The sequence below is a fragment of the Ptiloglossa arizonensis genome, chromosome 1 (assembly GCF_051014685.1).
Source record: "Ptiloglossa arizonensis isolate GNS036 chromosome 1, iyPtiAriz1_principal, whole genome shotgun sequence".
In the NCBI taxonomy this organism is placed as follows: Eukaryota; Metazoa; Arthropoda; class Insecta; order Hymenoptera; family Colletidae; genus Ptiloglossa; species Ptiloglossa arizonensis.
Genome location: NC_135048.1, coordinates 20,562,598 through 20,584,901, shown reverse-complemented (window position 1 = coordinate 20,584,901; position 22,304 = coordinate 20,562,598). Strand labels below are relative to the sequence as shown.

At 37.5% G+C, this 22,304-nt stretch overlaps 1 protein-coding gene across 2 annotated transcripts in view; it reads left to right on the top strand.

The window, feature by feature from the left end:
* Positions 1-18,797, top strand: part of Dve (SATB1_N and homeodomain domain-containing protein dve) — an 81,449-nt gene extending 62,652 nt beyond the window's left edge. The window contains exons 3-7 of one of the 2 annotated variants that reach the window (XM_076308524.1): positions 5,040-5,182; positions 6,231-6,533; positions 14,933-15,484; positions 16,808-17,188; positions 18,360-18,797. In XM_076308524.1, the coding sequence (XP_076164639.1) occupies positions 5,040-5,182; positions 6,231-6,533; positions 14,933-15,484; positions 16,808-17,188; positions 18,360-18,563 (1,583 nt within the window). In that variant the 3' untranslated portion in view covers positions 18,564-18,797. The remainder of the gene's footprint in view (positions 1-5,039; positions 5,183-6,230; positions 6,534-14,932; positions 15,485-16,807; positions 17,189-18,359) is intronic. The other variant, XM_076308533.1, reaches the window with a different exon arrangement.
* Positions 18,798-22,304: the final 3,507 nt, after the last annotated feature.

Genomic DNA, 22,304 nt, shown 5'->3' with positions numbered 1-22,304 from the left:
AAATATAAATTAACTATTGAGATTTTCTACAGATCTTTATTCGTATTTCGAATAATTCTAAATAAAAATTGGAACACAGTGTGCACAATTAATGGCTTTACTTGTATCGATGCAGTTACCTAACAATTTTACAAATTTCACCGAAATACTTTGGGGAATGCATTTTCGAGATCTTGAACCTTAAGAATATATATGTACCATAATTTCAAAGGAACCACCTCGCTTCGTTTTAAAGCAAATTTACAAAAATTACACAATTTTACAATGGAATAAACAGGAATTTCGTTATCGATACATCTGAAACGGTGATGAGGTATTTCCGGGGCGATGATTGAGGAAGACTCTCGCCAATCTGGCATCTTGGATAATTATCGTCTGGTAAAGAACAGGAATCGAAGACGTAGAACGAAATTATTTGGTAAAGATTTTTCGTCTCATTCTACGCGAGCCCTGCGCCCGACTAAAGAACCCATTATCGCGACAGCACGAAGAGGGTGATCACGGGGTGTCGAAAAATATGTTCCAACTTTTTATCTTGTATCTGCACCGCTGACTTGGCAATGGGTGCAGAAACCAGTCCGTTAATTTATCGAGCGGGCCCTTCGTTAACTGTGCGAAGTATATTTAAAGAGAATTCCCGGGCGCGTGACGGCTTAATTCAACATTGATAGAATAATTATTTCGAAAATAATATTTCACCATGTTAAGAACCTTTTCAGTCCTACAAAATGCAGACAATAATTCGAATACGTTTTATATTATCATTATATAATAATTAATAACTCGTGTTTTGCAATTGTGCATTTCATTAAAAATTAAACGGTTCTTTCGATTTAAAATTAATTATTTATTTATCCTTCATTTAACTCTTTATTACGCAAAATGCGAAGGTACAGGTAATAATGTAATAGTGAATAAAACGAGGAGTATGCGTACATACGTGAATGCGTATCGTGGCAAGATACAGGTAAAATAAAGTCATTAGAACCTAATTTCATTCTTATCGAATTACTCTCGGTCTGAAATATTATCTTGCTATTACAAAGACCTGCTATTCATCCTTCTATAGAGTTAAATAAGTTTATCATCGATTTGAATCTACGGTCGAAAGATTTCTCGCAATTTTAAATATTTAAATAACGTTATTCGAATACTCAAATATTCAAATAACGTTATTCGAATACTCAAATATGCAAATAACGTTATTCGAATACTCAAATATGCAAATAACGTTATTCGAATACTCAAATATGCAAATAACGTTATTCGAATACTCAAATATTCAAATAACGTTATTCGAATACTCAAATATTCAAATAACGTTATTCGAATACTCAAATATTCCAATAATGATAATCGAATACTCAAGTATTCTGATAACAATATTCGATTACTCGAGTATTCCGATATGATATTTAAATACTCAAATAATCGAAATTTATTCGTACCGTTAGGATACCTATAACAGTCTCGAATGTTAAATAATTCGAATAGTTCTAACGTCAGCTGTAAGAGAATACGACTCACCGATCGTTTAATGATCTATAAATGTAACGGTACACATGAACGAAAGAAATCTATCAGGGGAGACCACGGTTTCGCTTCTTCAAGGGTTGTCCTTCGGATGAATCTTATCTTGCAGCGAGAACTGTCAAAGAGGAACCGTCCTGACGCTTCCGTCGTACTTCCTTCACAGTGTAAACGGGGAGATAACCAGACGCCCGATAGGACCTGCACCAGAAATGAGAAATGTCTTTGCGGTTGTAGAGATTAAAGATTTCGCGGACGAGCGGTTGACACTTTTCGTCTCCTGCTTCTTTTTAACGTACCGAAGTCAGAGGAGAAACATATCTACCGGTTCATTAACGAAACGTTTCGCGAACTGTGGTTACTGACAGATACGTACATGGCCACACCTCGATACGATCGAAATTCGAATATTAATACATTTCAATCGACATATGAATATTAATACCTCAGATATCCGAAGATTGGCCCGGTACAGTGTAACCTGTTCTACAGTGTTGTGAATAATCATAAGTCGAAGGAATCTTTCACAACGTTTACGTTGGGGACGATCCATATGCATTATTGATCGTGTACTTTAATCACGATGTTTATAAACAATTTCAATACGCATCGAATGAGTTGTGTAACACTTCGTGGGACATGTATCCATTATTTCCTCGAAAAAAAACACATTGTACGAGGTTTGAAAAATAATTTCTACTTCAGATTTTCGATCTTTGAAAACTCAACAGAGAAATAGGGAGAGAAACGAACAATTAAATTAAATTTATTTCGAGAAAAAATACGAACGATCGAATCAATCCTACGAGCAAGGTTTAACGTGTTTGTTGGTTGGATGAACGAAGAATTTTCGAGCAGTCGACATTTGTAAAAGAAATCTCAGAGCGTAGCAACGAGTTACACGAGGGATCTTTGCGCATCAAGGAACGTTGCTAATAAACAGACCGCATAATACGGTCTCCTGTGGCCAAATCTGCGGAGTAAAAGCCTACCTTGAACCAGCTGATCCCGGTACAGAGACGACGCCAGGACGGGCCACCTTAATGAAAACTATACGTCTCTGGATTAAGGTGGCCACTGGTCAGCCTTCGGCCTCGCCTAGGTACGACCTGTCTTATGCAACCTGGGGGTAGATCCTATGGTGACCAGCGTATTAGATGGAAGTTTAGGGCATTAATACCTAATATCGCGCCACCGGCAGTAAATCCTTTGTTGGTCATCTTGCTGAGAGACTTAGCACCTTACATCACCTAGCATCGATAACGCCCTCTAGCAGTTTATGATATAACGTGTAAATCGCTTGACGTGTGGACGACGAAGAATGGAAAATTATTTCGATGCTTGGAATAATTGGAAACGACATCGATTAATTAAATGAATTTGTTACCAGCGTTCGATCGGAAAATCGTTTACCGTCGACCACGTTTCTAGGTAATTTTACTTAACGCGGTGCACGCTTTTAACTGATATATATGTATATATAGAAATAAAACGTATAAAATAGACCGATCGAATATTTCGTATAATAGGATTCAATTATGAATTGCACGTAAAGTATAGTTGCAACGTTCCGACACTGTATCGTTTGCAATTGCCAACATCTAACCGAGGTTAAGTTTTGCAATTGAGGTTATGTCTCGAATTAACGCTTTTAGCTATATCTCGTCCTCTACGTGCACATATTCCGGTTAGAATTTTATTTCCGTATATATTGTTGCATATAAAAATCTTTTATGGTCTCCTTTATTTCTTCTAGATCAATAGTTCCTTTTAATGCTGTCGTAGTTGATTGTACTTGAATTTTATTATTTACAAATTGTATCTCTAATAGTAAAAATAATATTAATACTACTACTACTACTACTACTACTAATAATAATAATAATAATACACCTTTATTATACCAAGATTAGATATAATAAGAAACTCAGTACCCAAAAGAAAGAAAGAAAGAAAAATAAGTATACGTTTATTTAAAATGCTGCAGCTATATACTGTTATCAACCTCGACAGCAATATATTAACAGAGCCAGAAAATAATATAAAATCAGGAAAGCGAAGAGAGAGAACAAGTTGAAAATAAGAGTACGAAATTTATTACAATCGCGTCGATTGAGAGGAAGAAAGGTATAAAATTCAAGTACAAAGTATAAAGTTCGTAAAAAGAAACAACGATAAAAAAAAGAAAAAAAATAGGAAACGATGAACGTCGATGGGAGATAATTTCTCGATTATTCAATTTCCAACAATGTGCTCCTTCCGTGGTAAAATTGATTTATATGTAACGCGACTCGTTTGCATGTAGCCTGGCAGCGTCTCGTATCGACGCGTTACACACAGAAGCACGATGTAAGCTGCGCAGGCACGTGTTCCCCAGGGCAAACACGAAACGCATGATTTACTGAGAGCTTTAACCAAGCAGATAGCGTTTCTTCTTCGATTGCCAGACGCCGAGATTTTTTGCTAATAAGTATTTTGCCGTTCCCCGAATAGAATCGGCGAAACCAAGTTTACCCTCCTTTCCCTTCTTTCGTTGCTTCCTCCCGTTCTCCATTTCCTCGGTTTCGCAGAAGTCTGGGATTATGACCTGGAGTGGGATAGACTCCGGGACTTAAGTCAGGGTTACACAAGGATCGCAGCTATTGTGCCATCGCCCGGCTCTTATTGTCTCGGGATAGACGAGTGGATCTGCATATGCTTAGCACGGGAGTTAGACTTCTCTCAACGATCTTCAGCTCCGCGAATCATCTGGACCCTCGAATTCAAATCCCGAAACGCGAAAGCGCGCGCCTATTGTCAGTCGAATTGTGTAGAGCCGGAACTAGCTTGATTCTTCGAGTAGTCTTGGGATACACATCGGTACCGCGCTCCGTTTTGTCTTTACATCCATTTTATCGACGTTGCGTCGCACAATATAAATAATTATAGAGATTCACGAACAATTGAATTACGCGCGCGAGTGGTCCACGAATGTACCACCGTTAGGGATCTGCCTAGCTTGGAGCTTTGAAAATGTTTGAGATTTTTTTTTTTTTTTTTTAAGAAAACTAACCGGCATACCGATTTCGAACTTTGAACGTAGATTTATTTATAGTTCGTCGAGCTATAGGAATTTTAACAAGTGTAAATAATCGATTTTATCCCCAATGAAAACTTGTCTGTGATGACTCTTGCTTGTTCTAAATAACTAAATTGGAAAGATTCTTATTGAGAATAAATGTGACTTCGTTATATGTTGGTGATTTATTTTACTCGATTTATTTTGTAAATAACAATTTTATCATCGAAGCGTTCCCATTTACTTTAAAATAATATTGGTAACAGAGAAAGGAGAAAAAAGGTGTGTAAAGAAGAAGAATTTTAAAAGATTCACAATTCGATAGATTCTGGATGTAAATAATCGAAACACTTTAGCTACGGATAGAAGGAACTGCATTGTTAATAATCAAGTAGCGTTAGAAATATTTTGAACGAAGTTTGTAACTAATATGCGTATACTTATGTTACAGGAAAGAACCTCCCAGTGCATTGTGTAGTCGAAACGATTCACAATATCGTAGAGAGTCATGTAAGCAACTCCCGTGAGAATTGGCGGAGGCCTCAAGTCGAAACAGATTCCTATGTTATCATCCCCGTGGCCATGCCTTTCCAAGTAAGTATGTTTCACGTCTACGTAAATCCTACGGTTCTGTGAAAAATTTAACTTATTTAAAAATGCAATTATCAAATTATAAGTTGCTGATAAATATTAAAACACGTACGTAGGGAATAATTTTCTAAAAAGTGAAGTAATTGTAAATAAAGGTATTAGCGACTGTTTTTTTTTCTTTGCGATAATGTATTTAATGATACAAAAATTGTACGTTTCGGTGTAAATTAAGAGATTCAAACGAGAATCGTTTCTTTTGTTGCAAGTTTCTTCGTGGTATTTTTCCATCGTTCGAAGAAATCGTTGATACAGTATGCAGGTATCTTCAATCCGTTTAAAGAACGTAGTTGAAAAAGATTTTTGGAGTCAAAATCCATGATAATGCTCGCGAAGAGATTTTGTCATCGTAATTAATGATAAGGAATGTGTGTCTGTATCTGATTTCTCACAACGGTGTATATAATCGGACAAAACTTTTTCCGAATAATGATATCGAAGTACCCTAATATTAGAATATTCAAATATTCAAGTATTCTAAAATTCAAAAATTCAAATATTCAAATAATCGAAAATTCAAATATTCAAATATTCGAAAATTCAAATATTCAAATATTCGAAAATTCAAATATTCAAATATTCAAATATTCAAATATTCGAAAATTCAAATATTCAAATATTCCAATATTCAAATATTCAAATATTCAAATATTCAAATATTCAAATATTCAAATATTCAAATATTCAAATATTCAAATATTCAAATATTCAAATAATCAAATATTCAAATATTCGAAAATTCAAATATTCAAAACTCAAATATTCAAATACTCAAATATTCAAATACTCAAATATTCAAATACTCAAATATTCAAATACTCAAATACTCAAATACTCAAATACTCAAATATTCAAATACTCAAATATTCAAATACTCAAATATTCAAATACTCAAATATTCAAATACTCAAATATTCGAATACTAAATTATTTGAATAGTCCCGATTCGAATTCTTGAATGGTTTTAATCAAATAACATTTGTCCCTTTCGCAGGATTTAGTAGGCGAGGCATTGGTGCGTCTAGGTTATTCAAGCGACCTCATACCGAGCGCCAGAGGAAGCATCGTCATACGAAACTGGAAACCTTTGCCAATGGAGAAAGTCGCAGATGGACCCCTGTTAACAGTGGGTGACATCTTGGCTGAACTGACCTCAGTCGCGACCTTAAAGATCGAGGTGTACAGATCGAGACCACCACCGCCTAGTCCAGCGGCCGAAGTTAGAAACAAATTGTTAAGACTGCTGTTGCTGCACAGTCATGCGCTTCTTGTATCAGCTGGTTGCCCCTTGGACGAGGTAAGTTTCATTAATACTTTTCTTGAGCGTGGCGTTTATACCAAAGAGTTGTAAATTCATCCGTCAGTCTGGCGTATCGTGCGATGACACGAATACACTATCTCTGCTACAACTTAATGTAGTAGAGCCGCGTTGACACTGGGTTACTTCGATAGGGAGAGAATAGAACGAAACTTTGTTACGTTGGTTCGCCGGAGACCAGAGATGCGCAACATTGTTATCTAGATAAAAGTTTCGAATAACAGATAACGGATAAACAACTTCTTATCCGATACTCGTTGAACGAACATAAAAATTTTTATTATGGAATCGAATATTCCACAACGAATAAATCAAAATTCAACCGTTAAATCGAATAAAGTATTTGTCATCCTTTTTCGAATAAAATTTTGTTCATCTTTGTCACGACGTTTTGAATCACCAAGATCTTTTGCGTAGAAATATGTAGAATTTTATTCAAATAATAACGTTTAACCATTTGTTTGTCAAGAAATAAAGAAGTCTTGGATAGATTGTGATTGCAAACCGTTTAAATATTTTTGTAATTAATTGCAAGTAATATGAATATTTATTTTAAAACTCTCAAAACAGTCGAGAGTGATATCGATACGAGACTATGGAAATCTGAAATGGAATTATGAAAGTTGGTATCCAGTAAATAGGAAACATTGTGATATTACTTTTGACGCACATTGTAAATGACAATTTAATAATAACGATTCACAATATATAATTTATCCCGTGGTGGTATAACCTCGCGAAGTCTGGTAGAGTTACTTCCTGTTCTACTGTCACACATTTGTGCTCTAGGTTCTACCTCGATAGTGTTCTACTTCGTAGAATAGTTGATAACGTCGTTTCTTGCATTCAACGCGGCCAAGCTATCTCAGGAAATTATATTTTTGAACGAATATGTAAAGCGTAACACGGAAACACTTTATTGTTGAAAATGTTGTACCACTCCTGACAGATGACAGGATTATTTTTAAAAACGCAGCACCGGATAATATTGAAAATGTATTAAAAATTTGTCGTGTATTTCAATCATACGTGCTTCACCGTTCTTTATACGACAGAACTTTTATTATAACAAGGAACAAATAAAAGGATGACAAAAATAAATGTTCCAAGGGAAATAAAGTCGAAGCAAAATTATTTGTAATTGTAATTGTAAATTATTTGGAGCTATGCTCCAAACTTTCTTTTCAGATCAGCCTCAGTCAGTTCCAAATCCATGTTAAAATTAAATTCAATTCTACAACATCGTACCAAGCCAACTTGAATCTTTCATTGTCGATCGGACAAATTTTTCTTAACGAACGGTCGATTCTTCATTCGTGTCCATTATATAGAAACACCGGTTAAAAATCTATCATAATATATTTAGATAGTTAACAAAACCACGATGAAACAGATTCACTGCTCGTAATTTTTAATCATTTTCGTAACAACGGATGAACCATGTTGTAACTACGTTGTCAGCTTTCCCAAGATTAAAAGTTAATTCTACAGGGTGGTTCACCCGCCATTGGACCAAGACATCGGTATTTAAAACGAAGATTAAGATCGAGTACACCACGTTAAAGCGAGAAGTTTAAGGACGATTCGGGATCAAGCAGCGAAAAGGAGTCCCGTTGTAAGACCGCTTAAAAATGTATAAAATGTAAATCTAACCAGAGAGTGTTTGTCGTCGGGCCACCTAATCTCATTAAGAAGTCCTCCGGCTGGCGCCCTTGTTCCTCCTTTGGAAACCACTGTGGTAATCTTTGGTAGACTCTTGCTCGCAAGTCGCTGATCTTCGTCTTAAATAAATGTTTTCTTGGTTTCGAGTCACCACGATGACATTTCCCGCTCTCCTTTTTAAAGTTGGAAGCATTCTCGAATAATTAAAATTCCATTGTTAACAACAACGATGCGTCACTCTGGTTTATCTCTTCGGTGAATATATATATATATATATATATATATACTATATACATATATATAGTTATTGCGATTGATTCGTCACGCTCATTATATTTTCACATCCTTTTCCGATGCACAAAATGAGACGCGACAATGATTCGAATGTGAGAGAATATTGAAAAAAAATATTTAGAAAAGAAACATTCTTTTGACATTGTTCAGCTGTTAGTTGCGTTTCTATGAAATTTTAATTATTTTTTCGAGCAAACTTATTGCTTCCTAGAAACTGTTTCGTTTCGTTGAATTATAATAGCAACCTTAACTACGAAGTGAGATCTGATTATTTAAAAAAAAATCGACAGTTTATGATACACATGGCGGTACGTACGATAAACGTATTTATTAACAAGGTTTATTATATAACTTGAGACTTCGATTATATACAACGACAGACGTCATTAACAGGTCATCAAGAACTCAATAGGAAGAGTCGGTTGTCTCTCGGTTGTAACCATTTTCGTGCTTTTTCCGATACGCGATTTTAAACCGTGTCCAATCCAATAATGCATAACGGGCACAATGAGGCAATATTGTTCAAAAAACATTCTTACACAATTATTGTTTTAATGCTTGATCAATACACAATAGGAAGGCCAACCCTGGTATTTTCCACATGTAGGTGGCCGGACAAGGGAAAATATTATTCGCTACATTGGTTGAGGTCGAGTTGTAGTTGTTGGTTGAAAATGTAGGTTGATCCGAACGTGATATTACGTTCAAAATTTAACATTCATTTCTATCTCGAATTGTGAACAGTGCTAAAACGCGTATAATGATGCGGTGCACTATAGGTGTTACGAAATAGGTGTCATTCTCTGTACACGCGGTAATACTGAAATGGGTTAATCCCTTGGCCGGTAATGTACGTTGATCCAAAACTTGATATTACGACCAAAATTTATTTTTCCTTTTACTTCGATCGCTGAACCGCGTTCAAAGCTACGGTGCGTCATAGACATTATGAAATGGGTGTCACTTTCTGCACATGTGGTAACGCCAAAACTGGGGACACCTTTGATTAGTAATTATCAGTCGAAGTAACTTCTTACTACGAGTTAGTTCCTCTACTGTTAACCTCTTCTACCAATCTATACAGAACCAGAACCATATTACACTCGGTACCTCATCAGGTGCTCAATATTAATCCTGGACACGAGGTTACCTGTAATTAGTAATTATCAGTCAAAATTATTTCTTATTCCGAGTTATTTTCTCTACTGGTAACCTCTTCTACCAATCTACACAGAACCAGAACCATATTACACTCGGTACCACGTCAGGTGCTCAATATTAATCCTAAACACGAGGATAATTCTAATCAGTAATTATCAGTCAAAGTTACTTCTTATTCCAAGTTAGTTCCTCTACTGTTAACCTCTTCTACCAATCTACACAGAACCAAAGCCATATTACCCTCGGCACCACGTCAGGTGCTCAATATTAATCCTAAACACGAGGATAATTCTAATCAGTAATTATCAGTCAAAGTTACTTCTTATTCCGAGTTAGTTCCTCTACTGTTAACCTCTTCTACCAATCTACACAGAACCAGAGCCATATTACTCACGGTACCACGTTAGGTGCTCAATATTAATCCTAAACACAAGGATACTTCTAATCAGTCAAAGTAACTTCTTATTCCGAGTTAGTTCCTCTACTGTTAACCCCATCGGTAAATCTACGCGCAACCTGGGCCATTTTACACCCGGTACAACGTCGGGTGTATCCATTCCGCGAGCCAATCTACCTAAAAATGGTCCACGAGAGATTCGTTTCGCTGGTTTCGTAGTTTCCACGACGCGATCATCCACAGGGACCACCCGTTCGGTTTCGTTTCTCCGAAGATTTGAGCATCACCGTACGATTTCCATGCGAGGGTAGCGCATGCGTGCCCTTTCGACGGCAATGAAGATCTCATAGCGTATGATAGGATTACCCTTTACTCAACCAAATTCGCAGCCTTCATCAAAAGCACCCTCGATATCGGAAGAAGGAGGGGTGGTGTCCCCCCACAGCCCTCTGTCCCTCCCCCTCCCGCTACGGGCGGGCATTATCTAAGTGCACTCTCTTTGAAGATCCTGCTATACTTGCCCATCCCCGAACTTTAATGCCGCTCGCGGTGGTCTATGATTACCAATTTTCCCTGACAGACGTTTCCTGCTCGAGTTTCGGCCCGTCGGCTAATGGCGAACGGCTATGATAGAGTAATGTGTACGTGCGACTTAATCTGCCGATCATTCGGAGAAGACTCCGCCATGTCGGTAGTGCCCAACCGATTTGCGTAAAGTCTCGATGAATTTGCATGATCGACTGCGACGCCTTTACCTTTCCGCAGCATTGTCTTTCTCGGGGTTTGGCAAACTCGGCTGCCATATTTGCCTACAGAGGAATATTAATATCTTCGTTTTTCAAGCGATTAGAGGAATTAGAGGAAAATATTAGGTTGTTCGGAACGTCGTTTCGTTTCTTCTGGTGAGAATGAAACACGAGTTTTGTTGAGAGTGTACGAACATTTTATTAAATTATATATTCTCCGATTTGGAAAACGAAACGACTTTTCGAACCCAATAATTCTGTGATTGGATTATTTTCACATTTTATTTAGTAACGGGTTGGTTAGTTTTTACTTACGAACGTACGAGAACATTTAGTAAAGGGAAAGTCTTGGGGAATTTTTCAGAAATTTAGAAATTTTCTTTACAGGTGATGTTTCTTTTACTTTGAGAATTTAGGGTAATGTTATCCGTGCTCGAGTTCAAAAGTTGACTGGTTGAATGTCACGTCAGTTGTACGTATATATGGATGTCAGGATTATTTTGTTAGGTATATTGTTCATTTTTGTATATTGGTATATTATTGGTGTATATTATAGTATTATATCGACATCGTTCTGTATCTTTCTTCCATTTTTTTGGTCACAATCTCGAGAAGGGTAATGCTTACGAGACTTTTACTTAACGAGAGAATGTAGGTTAGAAAAATATGTTTATCAATGGTATGCTAAAAAGAAAAGTTAGCGGTTTGAGATATCACGTTGGGAGCCAGGAATGTTTGAAACAAATTTCCACCAAAAGGAACGAGCAAAGTAAAACTAACTGTACAAATTGAATTAAAACGGAAAAGACGAACCGCAAGTGCGGTGCGCACTGTGTACAATGACTGTTGAAGAAACCCTCTAACGGTGTGCCTTCTGTTAAGAAGATTATATAATAAATGCTCGAATTACCATAGTATTGCTTCGTTATAGTACGAAAAATACAAATATTCGATAGTCGATTAACGTACTTTATAACATTCTTAATATCGTTGGAAGTTTTCTTCAACGGTAAGAGGCTGTTGACCTCCTCTCTCGTAGAGTAGCTCGAGCTTCGTTGACTGTCGAGAAAATGTTACAACTATATTAGATATTTCAACATTATTAAGAATATTTTCGAGGTAGACAGGGCGCAACAGTTTCCAAAATTTCGGAAGAAAAATTTCATATTTTCTTACAAACTTATATTCAATAATAGTAATTTCAATAATCGAGAACAATTCTCGAAATCATCCTCCTCGTTCTCTTCGCTCGTGGATCCAAATGTGCGTCAACTTCAACGAGCATTTATCAAAAAAATACCAAAGTGCAGCAACGAAGATATCAATTGTGTGTCTTTTTTTTGTTTTCTAATATAAACACAGGTGTTATTTTATTCTAAACGACAGAGACGGGTACAAGTTGAAATAAAAATACTTACCAATAGCAAGGGATTCCGTGACCTCGCGAGCTCTAGAATCTCGATTAATTCCCTTCCTGTTTTTCCACTTTGTCTCTCGCCTCTAATCTACCGAGGATCACCTCGTTACGGAAAAGTCTGCGTTAGAGCCGCGTTGACAACTCCGTGAATTCGTTCGAGGATATTTGATCAGCTCTTGCCGCGAACGATTGATTTACTGCTACCCCGCGGATGATCAGCTGACGCCACTGCGTCATCTGGGAATAATAAATAGGCGTAAATCAGGCCTCGAATTACAGGCGCGATGTCGTCAGATAAGCTGGATGGCCCGTTTCTTTTTCCATCGTTCTTTTCTTTTCTTTTTTTTTTTTTTTTTTTTTTTTCCTTTTATTCGACGAATGCTTACGTGTTTATCAACCGATTTCTGAAATCTCATTCCCTGTCAACCGTTTCGCGTCTCTGCTTGCCTGGCTGAATGATTAAGTGCCCAGGTTGTAAAATTCGCCGGATGAGGATTTTAGCGGGTGACAGGCTGGTGGATAACAATTGTTCTGCGTCGTATCTGGCACTACCAAGGTGCCACGGATACGCGACGGATTACCGCGTTATTAAAGTGGCGACGAGCAGCTTGATCCTCGCGGGCGGAGATGTTTGTTCTTATAAATCATCGTCCAGATAACGCACACGTTTCTTAAACCTCGTACTATTTCCTACGAGCCTAAACTTTTCCGTAATCTGACGCCTTAATACCCCCAGAGACGAACGTGTATCGCAACGATATCTTAATGCCCACCTGCCGCGTTATTATTCCTCAGACGAACTCCCGATTATAATGTCGTCGCTGAATCATTTTCACCGCTGTTACCGCTACGATTATTAACCGTCGCGCGGATTAACCAGATACTTTTAATAAATGGATAACGAATTTGAGAGGGCTGTACTATCTTCTTTGCTTAAAAAAATTGTTATTTATTTCATTTTGGTGCATTTTCTTCAAGTCTAACGTTACGAGAGTATTGGAATGTACCTCAAATATTGCTGTGAAATTTGAGATTTTTTTCAAACTCGAAATTTGAGATATTGACGGACGATTTTTTCAAATTTGAAATTTGAGATATTGACGGACGATTTTTTCAAATTTGAAATTTGAGATATTGACGGACAATTTTTTCAAATTTGAAATTTGAGATTGTTACGAACGATTTTTTCAAATTTAAAATTTGAGATTGTAACGAACGATTTTTTCAAATTGACGAACAACTTTTTTCAGCAACTATTTGCCGATATCCTTTGGGATATCCTATTTGTCTTTTTTGGTATTAATACTAATTCTTTCTAGAAAGTTTGTACATTTTTTTAAAGAAGCTAGTTTCTTCTAAACGAATCAATATTTAAGAAATTTGTACTTGCAACGACGGTTTAACTTTTCGAAGAGCTAGATGTTTATCAGGTTTAAATTATTTTGACATAATCCGTGTACAGCCTGTACGACGACTCGAATATATGAAATCAGTTAGTTCAAACAGTCGGTGAGGTCACACACGAGATGTAAAGCGTTGATAGTAAACAGCTGAGTGAAATCAGTTACGCTAGCTTAGTTTGTAGCGAGAATTATTGAAATAGAAAAATGCCTGTAACTTGGAAACAAGGTCAAATTGTACGAACGCGTATAGGAACTTTTTTACTATTTCAAAATCCCAAAGTAATCTCTAACGTTACCTTTTACGTTGACAGTGTGCACGAAAATGTGCTATCATAAACGATCTCATATATTTTTACTCGTACTTCAGCCGATAGTACTAATCGAAAATCACTCTTTTTGACATATATCTTTGATAACAATTTTCTAAAAAAAAAACCATTTCTTGTATCAACGCAAAAAAAATCATAGATATTCTTCAATGGTCACTGAACACTCTTGACAAATTTTAAAACAATCAACCAAATACTTTGTCAATTATAAATTCCTCGAGACACCTCTCATTCCAAGCGTAAAATCCCTACAAGGATGACGAATACCTGTTACCTGTTACCAAAAAAAAAATCATAGATATTCTTCAATGGTCCCTGAACACTCTTGACAAATTTTAAAACAATCAACCAAATACTTTGTCAATTATAAATTCCTCGAGACACCTCTCATTCCAAGCGTAAAATCCCTACAAGGATGACGAATACCTGTTACCTGTTACCAAAAAAAAAATCATAGATATTCTTCAATGGTCCCTGAACACTCTTGACAAATTTTAAAACAATCAACCAAATACTTTGTCAATTATAAATTCCTCGAGACACCTCTTATTCCAAGCGTAAAATCCCTACAAGGATGACGAATACCTGTTACCTGTTACCAAAAAACAAAATCATAGATATTCTTCAATGGTCCCTGAACACTCTTGACAAATTTTAAAACAATCAACCAAATACTTTGTCAATTATAAATTCCTCGAGACACCTCTCATTCCAACCGTAAAATCCCTACAAAGATGACGAATACCTGTTACCTGTTACCAAAAGAAAAATCATAGATATTCTTCAATGGTCCCTGAACACTCTTGACAAATTTTAAAACAATCAACCAAATACTTTGTCAATTATAAATTCCTCGAGACACCTCTCATTCCAAGCGTAAAATCCTCATAAGGATGACGAATCCCTGTTACCTGTTGTAAAATAATTCTTCTCCTGGTAATCGAGCACAATGTATTGTTTGCGTTTCAGATGACATTATTATCTCTATGCAGAGGTGGAAACGAGTTGTCAGAGGAGACCAAGCGGAACTTCGAGTCGTGGTTGCAACAGCAACAGTTGGGTTTGAGCCTGAACCCAATCGTGCCTTCCTCGAATCACCATCACCACCATCACACGCAGAGCCCTCAGCCGGACGGGGGCACCACTATTGGGTCTGCAGGGAGCGCTATCGGTCCTCCTCATCCCGCGCTCCTCCAATACTCGCATAAAACTAGGATGAGAACGAGTTTCGATCCTGAATTAGAGCTACCGCGTCTTCAACGATGGTTCGGGGAAAATCAACACCCATCGCGTCAACAGATACAGCACTATGTCTCGGAATTGAATGCCCTGGACTCCCGACGAGGCAGGAAACCTCTGGACGTGAACAATGTTGTCTACTGGTTCAAGAACGCCAGAGCTGCTCAAAAAAGGGCCGAGAACAGGGGCGTCAATGGTTACAGCCCTCCAGGGCTTAGTCCAAGAGGTGCCAGCATCGTCAGCGAAGATTGCACGGACGAGGAAGAGGATTCCAGACATCAGGTACGTGTGAAAAGTATCGACAACCGAAGATTCGCGCAATTGCAGGAAAGAAAAGAAACAGGAACACTCGTTTCGCTCTTGGAAAGTGTAGTATTTTTATATTCTAAGAACATGTGTTTCCATAGCTTTGGATCCTAAGATTGAAATTAATATTGGTACCGAAACTGATAACAATTCGGTAATTTTGTTTCGATAGAGATCGATCGTTTGTAGCACAAGTAAAGGTTCGAGAACGTGTAACTATCTTTTGGTAAATTTCATTTGAAATTGTTTTCTATTGAAATTTTCTATTAAATTGGTAACCGTTACCGCTCTTGAGTAAACATTTTGGAAATCTTCAACGCTGATGTATTTGTCGTTTCGAATTAACATTGCGAGAGAAGCGTGAAAGTACCATTTAATTTTTTTCCAAGCGATATACAAAATGTCTCGCTATGATAGAAACAACGCCAACACGTAGATTAGACGTGCCAATTGATAGCGAAGAGTAATTTTATCATAATCTGAGGCTTTGAGTTCGAGATATAAGTAATTAAAATTTCGCGGTTCGACTTCCGGCGCGCGCCGTTCTGAGTGTCTGGTGGTCGAGTCTGCGGTGGCATGTACAAATTGGTTCGAACGAATCTGTTCACACTATTGTGGATACACGGATAGCGGAGTGGGAGAGAGAGTCCTTTTAAAAGCGTGCTATCGCCATCTATGCGGTTGGTGATGCGCAAAGTAGATGCGCGAAAGAAGTCGGTACGCGTTTATTAGAGAAGAACTCTCTCTTGTTGCTTTCTATGCGTTTGTATTATATGAACACAATCATTTGAGTGACCAAACATCCTTGTCTTACCCAAGGAGATTCTCCTTAAACCTCCAGATGCAATCTTCTCGCACGCGTACTATAGATGCACCACTTTCTATAATCTCGCAAACTAAGACTAATCTTTCCTCTTGCTTCTTCTCGACTCTACTCCGATTATTCGAATTAATCGAACAAAATTTTTACCTAGAAGTTTTACTCAGAAGAATTTTTACTTAGAAGAAGAAGAATCGAAATCGATAAGTTTAACACTAGATTCACCAACCAGTCAAAATGACTGCTTTCAACCGTTTTCACAAAGAAATTTATTTTAAATTCCATAGCATATTTCCAAAAGACTTTATGACTTATTTTATTCTATACGTACAATCAATCTCACAATGATCAATTTTTCTCAGACACGTACAAGGAATACCTCAATATACCAAAATCTATCGTTAGTTCTAGTGTCAACAATCGTGCTCGTAATTCCTACATTTGTTTTACGTAATTGCTCTTACTTTTCCATTTTTCAGTCTACCTCACCGTCTCTTTGCCCACCTGGTAGCCCACCGGTCGGGCCATTGTCCTTGACGACCAGACCCGAGGATCAACAACCACCACCCTCGACGCCATCCTTGGTGAAGCAAGAGGACGCCAGAGTGTCCTCTGGTTCCGAAGACGAAGAGGCAAGACCGACAGGCCCTCTACCGCCAGGATTCTCTTTGGTCCCCAGTCCGATGTTCGGTCACGGAATTATGTACATGTCACCTTATTTGCCGCCACGCGGGCCAGCCGGTTGTTCCACGAGCATGCTGGACGAGAGGAGAAAGAGGAATCGGACATTCATCGATCCGGTGACGGAAGTACCGAGGCTCGAGGCTTGGTTCACCCACAATACTCATCCCAGTCACGCGGTAAGTTGAACGGTGCAAACTTTTAACTATCGCGCGTTCATTTGCCAGTATTAATATCAACCTGTGCGAGTAATTTGTCGTGTGCTCGAAACGCTGGAAAATAAGCATCCGAGCCAGAGGTTGGGCTACCTGCGTTCAGCTCTAATGGCTCGGTAATATTTCTAGGGTACTTGTACGATAAAGAGAATGTTTGTAAGTTCTGCTTGTCAAGTAGTCAAATCTGAATAACTGAACACTGTTGAGTTTCTAGCAAGTTTTCGAACGTCTTCTCTTTTATGAACGACGCTGGAGAGGCGTTTTAGGGTTATCCCCAACGATCGTTTAAATTCCTAGGAAGTATACTTCTTTTCTGATCAAACCTGAAGAGGCGTTCTAGGATTATCCTCAACGATCGTTTAAATTCTTAGAAAGTGTAATCGCGGATAAAATGAATAAATAAAGACTATCCGAATAAATGAACGAGCCAGTCTTAAACAAGCTAATTTTGTCGTGACATTTTAATTTACATGTTGTATATTAATAAATTGTACAATCTATGAATATGAAATGAAAATTATAACTGTGAATATCGTAGAGGAATAATTATTATATTATATAGAAATTTGTAATTGTAATATCAGTGTCGTATTCGTGAGTTATATAGTTTGGTAAAGATTCTTTTTAAAAAGACAGTATTCTAAATTGCGGAAAGTATAATATTTCGTTTTTCATAGTTTCTCATTGCCAGCGTTCCCCGCGGTGAACAATTTTTTACTTTCCGGAATTAAAATTTCAATATTACGCGGTTCAATCATATTCTACGTTTGTAAAAATATTCTGACGCGAAGCACGAGTAACAATTTGTGTGTCGATCAATTTCAATTATTTCCGTGATGAACAATCGAACGACGAAAGTAGCAGAGGTTATAAAGTCACAATTACCCTTTTTTTCGCGCGTGTGTGTGTGTGTGTGTAGTTGATAGCAAATACGATCCATGTACTGCACTATCGTCGTGTGCCATATTTATTCTTCGAACGTGAAATTCAATAAAAACACATTGGAACCTTCGTTGTCTCAACCGGTACCGATACGCAACTGTTCTATTAATAAATTTTCGACCGCTCTGATGTCGTCGCGTTTTATCTATGATAAATTAAGTTGCTTAGAAGATTCTGTCTGCTTAATTCACAGCTAATTCTGAAATATACAGAGGAGCTGAATCGGATGCCGTACCGACAGAAGTTTCCACGGCTGGAGCCGAAAAACGTGCAATTTTGGTTCAAGAACCGCCGAGCCAAGTGCAAGCGCTTGAAAATGGCCCTCTTCGAGGGTGAATCGCCGCAACCGCATCCGTATCACGCAGACTTGCTCGTTCCCTCAAGTAACGTAAATTAGAAGCAACCAAGAAGCCAGAATGCATTACGATCATGTACCGCAACACGAAAGGAGAACGAAGGAGAAGAAGTAAACATCGTTAATCGACCTGTTATTCCTTAATATCGTTGACTTGTAACCACGCTCACGGGTTGCAGTTTTATTGTAATTATTGCATAACGATTAATATAATTATTATGGACCTTGATGAATGTACATATGAGAATAACGTCGAATAAAAACTATACATCACGACTTGCAGTACCTCTGTCACCCATTCTATATATTTTTTACGTATATTCGTATTCGTCCTTTTTTTTTTTTTAATAAAACAAATTTTCTCCTTCGATCAATATTGAAACAACGAATCTTTAAATTTTTCCAAATTGACAATCATTTGGGCCTAGTTGAGAGATTCTTGACATTAAGAATTTATTTTTAAAAATTGCCTCGTTCTGTTAGAGTAAAATTTCAATTCTTTGAAATTCAGTGTTTCTTTCCATACACTCGGGGTAGGTAGCGATTCTTTTTCCAAGCATCGGTATTTCTTTTATCTCAGGTTGTGTCTGAATCTCCATCTAACGGTCAACGAGGAGAGTAAATACAACGAGAGTGAGAGAGACAGATCAACAGTAGGTGAGTCTCGCATTACATGCGCCATCAAACACGAAATAAGTCATCTATCGAATAAAACTGAAGTTTTTATTTTTTTCGTTATATCCTCGTTATTACTCGACACGATTTTTAACCACGTATAATTGAAAGTTTACCGAAAATGATCGAATAACGAGTAATTAAAAATTGTCCGAATGAGGTCGTGTTTGGAGTCCTCTTTATCGGAAAAACGTCGCCAATCCATTAATAGTATTCTCGCGTATAAAAATTCTCAAACACGGGAATCACTGTAACTGGAAACGAAACAGGTTCAAAATTTTCATCGTTCGTTTCTCAAACGTTACTTTAACAATACTTTGGATAGGATCGTGGGAGGTTAAACCGTTTAAAAGATTTAACATCTTCCTCCGCAAATTTTTTTCCATCCACGAGCGAATCAGAGATGCGAATTGTTCCAGTTTCGTGAATCACTCTGCGCATTCGAGTTACAAAAGTGAGGGTACAAAAGACCGAAAAGTTTGGAATTCCAATACAATTTCCTACGCGGTATCGTTGCTGGATCTCGTCTACATTTTCACGTAGAATTGAACGCGATACATCGTCGAATGTGATATATTCGTATGCATATTCAGTGCCTAAATAGATGTGATACATACGTATACATAGAACGGTGGAAATGCGTGATACTGTCTCCAAGTCTAGAGACGCGCAGACCGCCGAGTCGAAATCTCGCTCTAAGATAAGACCGTCGCGTGTTGTTGTCGAGTCAACCCTAACTCAAGCGTCACAATAGTCAATGAATCCTTTCCTAAAGGAGTCGAAGGACGCGCCGGTTACACGGATGGTAAATTATTATCAGTAGTCTAAAATCTGTGTATAACACAATTAACTGCACGAAATGCTTACGTGTAGTTACGCACGATGATGTTAAACATAGAGAAAAACCCGTGAAACAATATTTATTAAATGTGAAAAACGTAGAATAATATTTATCAAATTTCTTCGTTGGATAAAAAGATTTTCTACCGAGGAACGGATAAATGTTCCCTTACGTGTACAAAATTTCAAAAGAAATATTTTTCACAAAGTAACTATTCTCCCTGTTAAATTTAATTATTTTTAAATACAACGTGAAAGAAAGAAATCATAATTCGGTGGATAACTGGTCGCGTATATAGAGCCAGTGTATTTATTCCTCTTTTCGTTTCACTGAATTATTTTCGTCGCTATAATTTCACTCGATTCTCGACCACTTCGCTCGAATGAAAGAAACCTTCGTTCTGAATAAACTCCGAGCTCGAGCGAGTCTTATTTCTTTTTATCCCCGGAAAATCCCATACGGAACGAGATAATTAAAATGGAATCGAATGTTTATCGTGGCCCGCGTCACAATATCACCGTACCCGACGAAAGATATCGAAACTTTCGGCTCCGTTTCAATCGACGATGACGCGGGAAAACAAAGGGGGTTGTTCTTGTCATCTACGAGATACACGGATGTCGTCGAGGAGATCGTACCGAAGTCGGGCTGGATTTAATGAGGATAGGCGGATTTGTCCAATTAAAGTGTCTCGCAAAGATCCACGCGGGTCGGCGCTCGTTCATTCGCAAAACATCGAATTTCGACTTCGTTGCAACGACCGTTTCTTAACCCCGTCTATACAGACGAGAACCTTATCCCTTTTGTTATCGTTATCGAGCTACGCCTCTCGAGTCGAGGTATCGTCGAGAGAGTAGCGAGGATTTAGGGGCGCTTTTCGAAATATTTAAGTCGAATTGTTAATGCCAGGTGAATCGTTTCGGGATTCGAATTAAGTATCTCTGACATCTTGGGAAGTTATTTATATATTGTTCTATTTTTTTTTTTCTTTTTTATCGACGTATCGAGGTAAGTTGATTTCGTTATTTTTCTACCAGGAATGACGAAATGGTAATAGTAATCCATCAAAAATGAACTTGTCTTTAAACATTACAATTTTAACTACACTCCATGTTTCTAAAACAATTTTTTATACATTGATCATTCACTAATAAGCGATGAGATTTCAAATATTAAAAATTGACTTAATCGCGCCTGACAAGACCAGCTTTGTCGAAAGAGCCATCGGATAATTAATAAATAAAAATTTCTCACAATTATAAGGCTAAATTCTTATGTTTGTAGCCAAATTCTCAAGATTTTTTAATTTTGCTAATTAAAGTCGCTAGAAATTAGAGCTGGGAATATTCGAATACTTCAATATTCAAATACTTTCTAGATATTCGAATGATACGAATCAACTTCGAATACATAATTCGAATACTATTGCTCGAATTATACGAGTTAAATATTATTACTCGAGTAAGAAAGTATTCATGTATTTGCTAGGAATGTATTCCCTATTAGGGCTGGGAATATTCGAATACTTCAATATTCAAATACTTTCTAGATATTCAAATGATACGAATCAACTTTGAATACATCGTTCGAATACTATTGCTCGAATTATACGAGTTAAATATTATTACTCGAGTAAGAAAGTATTCGTATTGTATTTGCTCTAATCGAGTAATATAAATACTAATGGTATACTCAAGTATTCATCGCGTATTATTTTTATTAGAGTAGAATGCGACCAGGCCAAACATTTACAAGTGAGAGTTACGTTTCGAATCCTATGTCGAATATTGGTACTCCGACTACGATGTGTATATTCGACGACTAATTCGCGAGATGATTCGTTTCGTTCTTGGGAAATTTGTGTTTAACAAACGAAATCCAAAAGAAGCAAGCGACGGCAAAGGAAGAAAAGACGAGCTGGTTGAACGGATAAGGAAATTGAGCTCGAAAAGGACAGAGGGAAATGTAAGACGTCGGGTAGGGTGGCAGGCCGATGCCTTATGAAAATCTAAAAGTCAGCAGCCTCGAGGATCATCCTTCTATCTGATCTTAATTTGTCAGTCGGCATGGGACCAATTTGGACCACACCCTCGCTAGTAAATCGTTATGAGAAATGCCTCACCGACACCCTGCCTCTTTCTCTTCGTTTCTTAACGTTCGGTTATTTCAATTCGAAGTAACCAGCTCTGCGATAATTTAACGCGTCAAGATTTACATCGAAGCTTCGAAAGATCTCCATTACTCGTGCGCAATGATCGCATTCGATT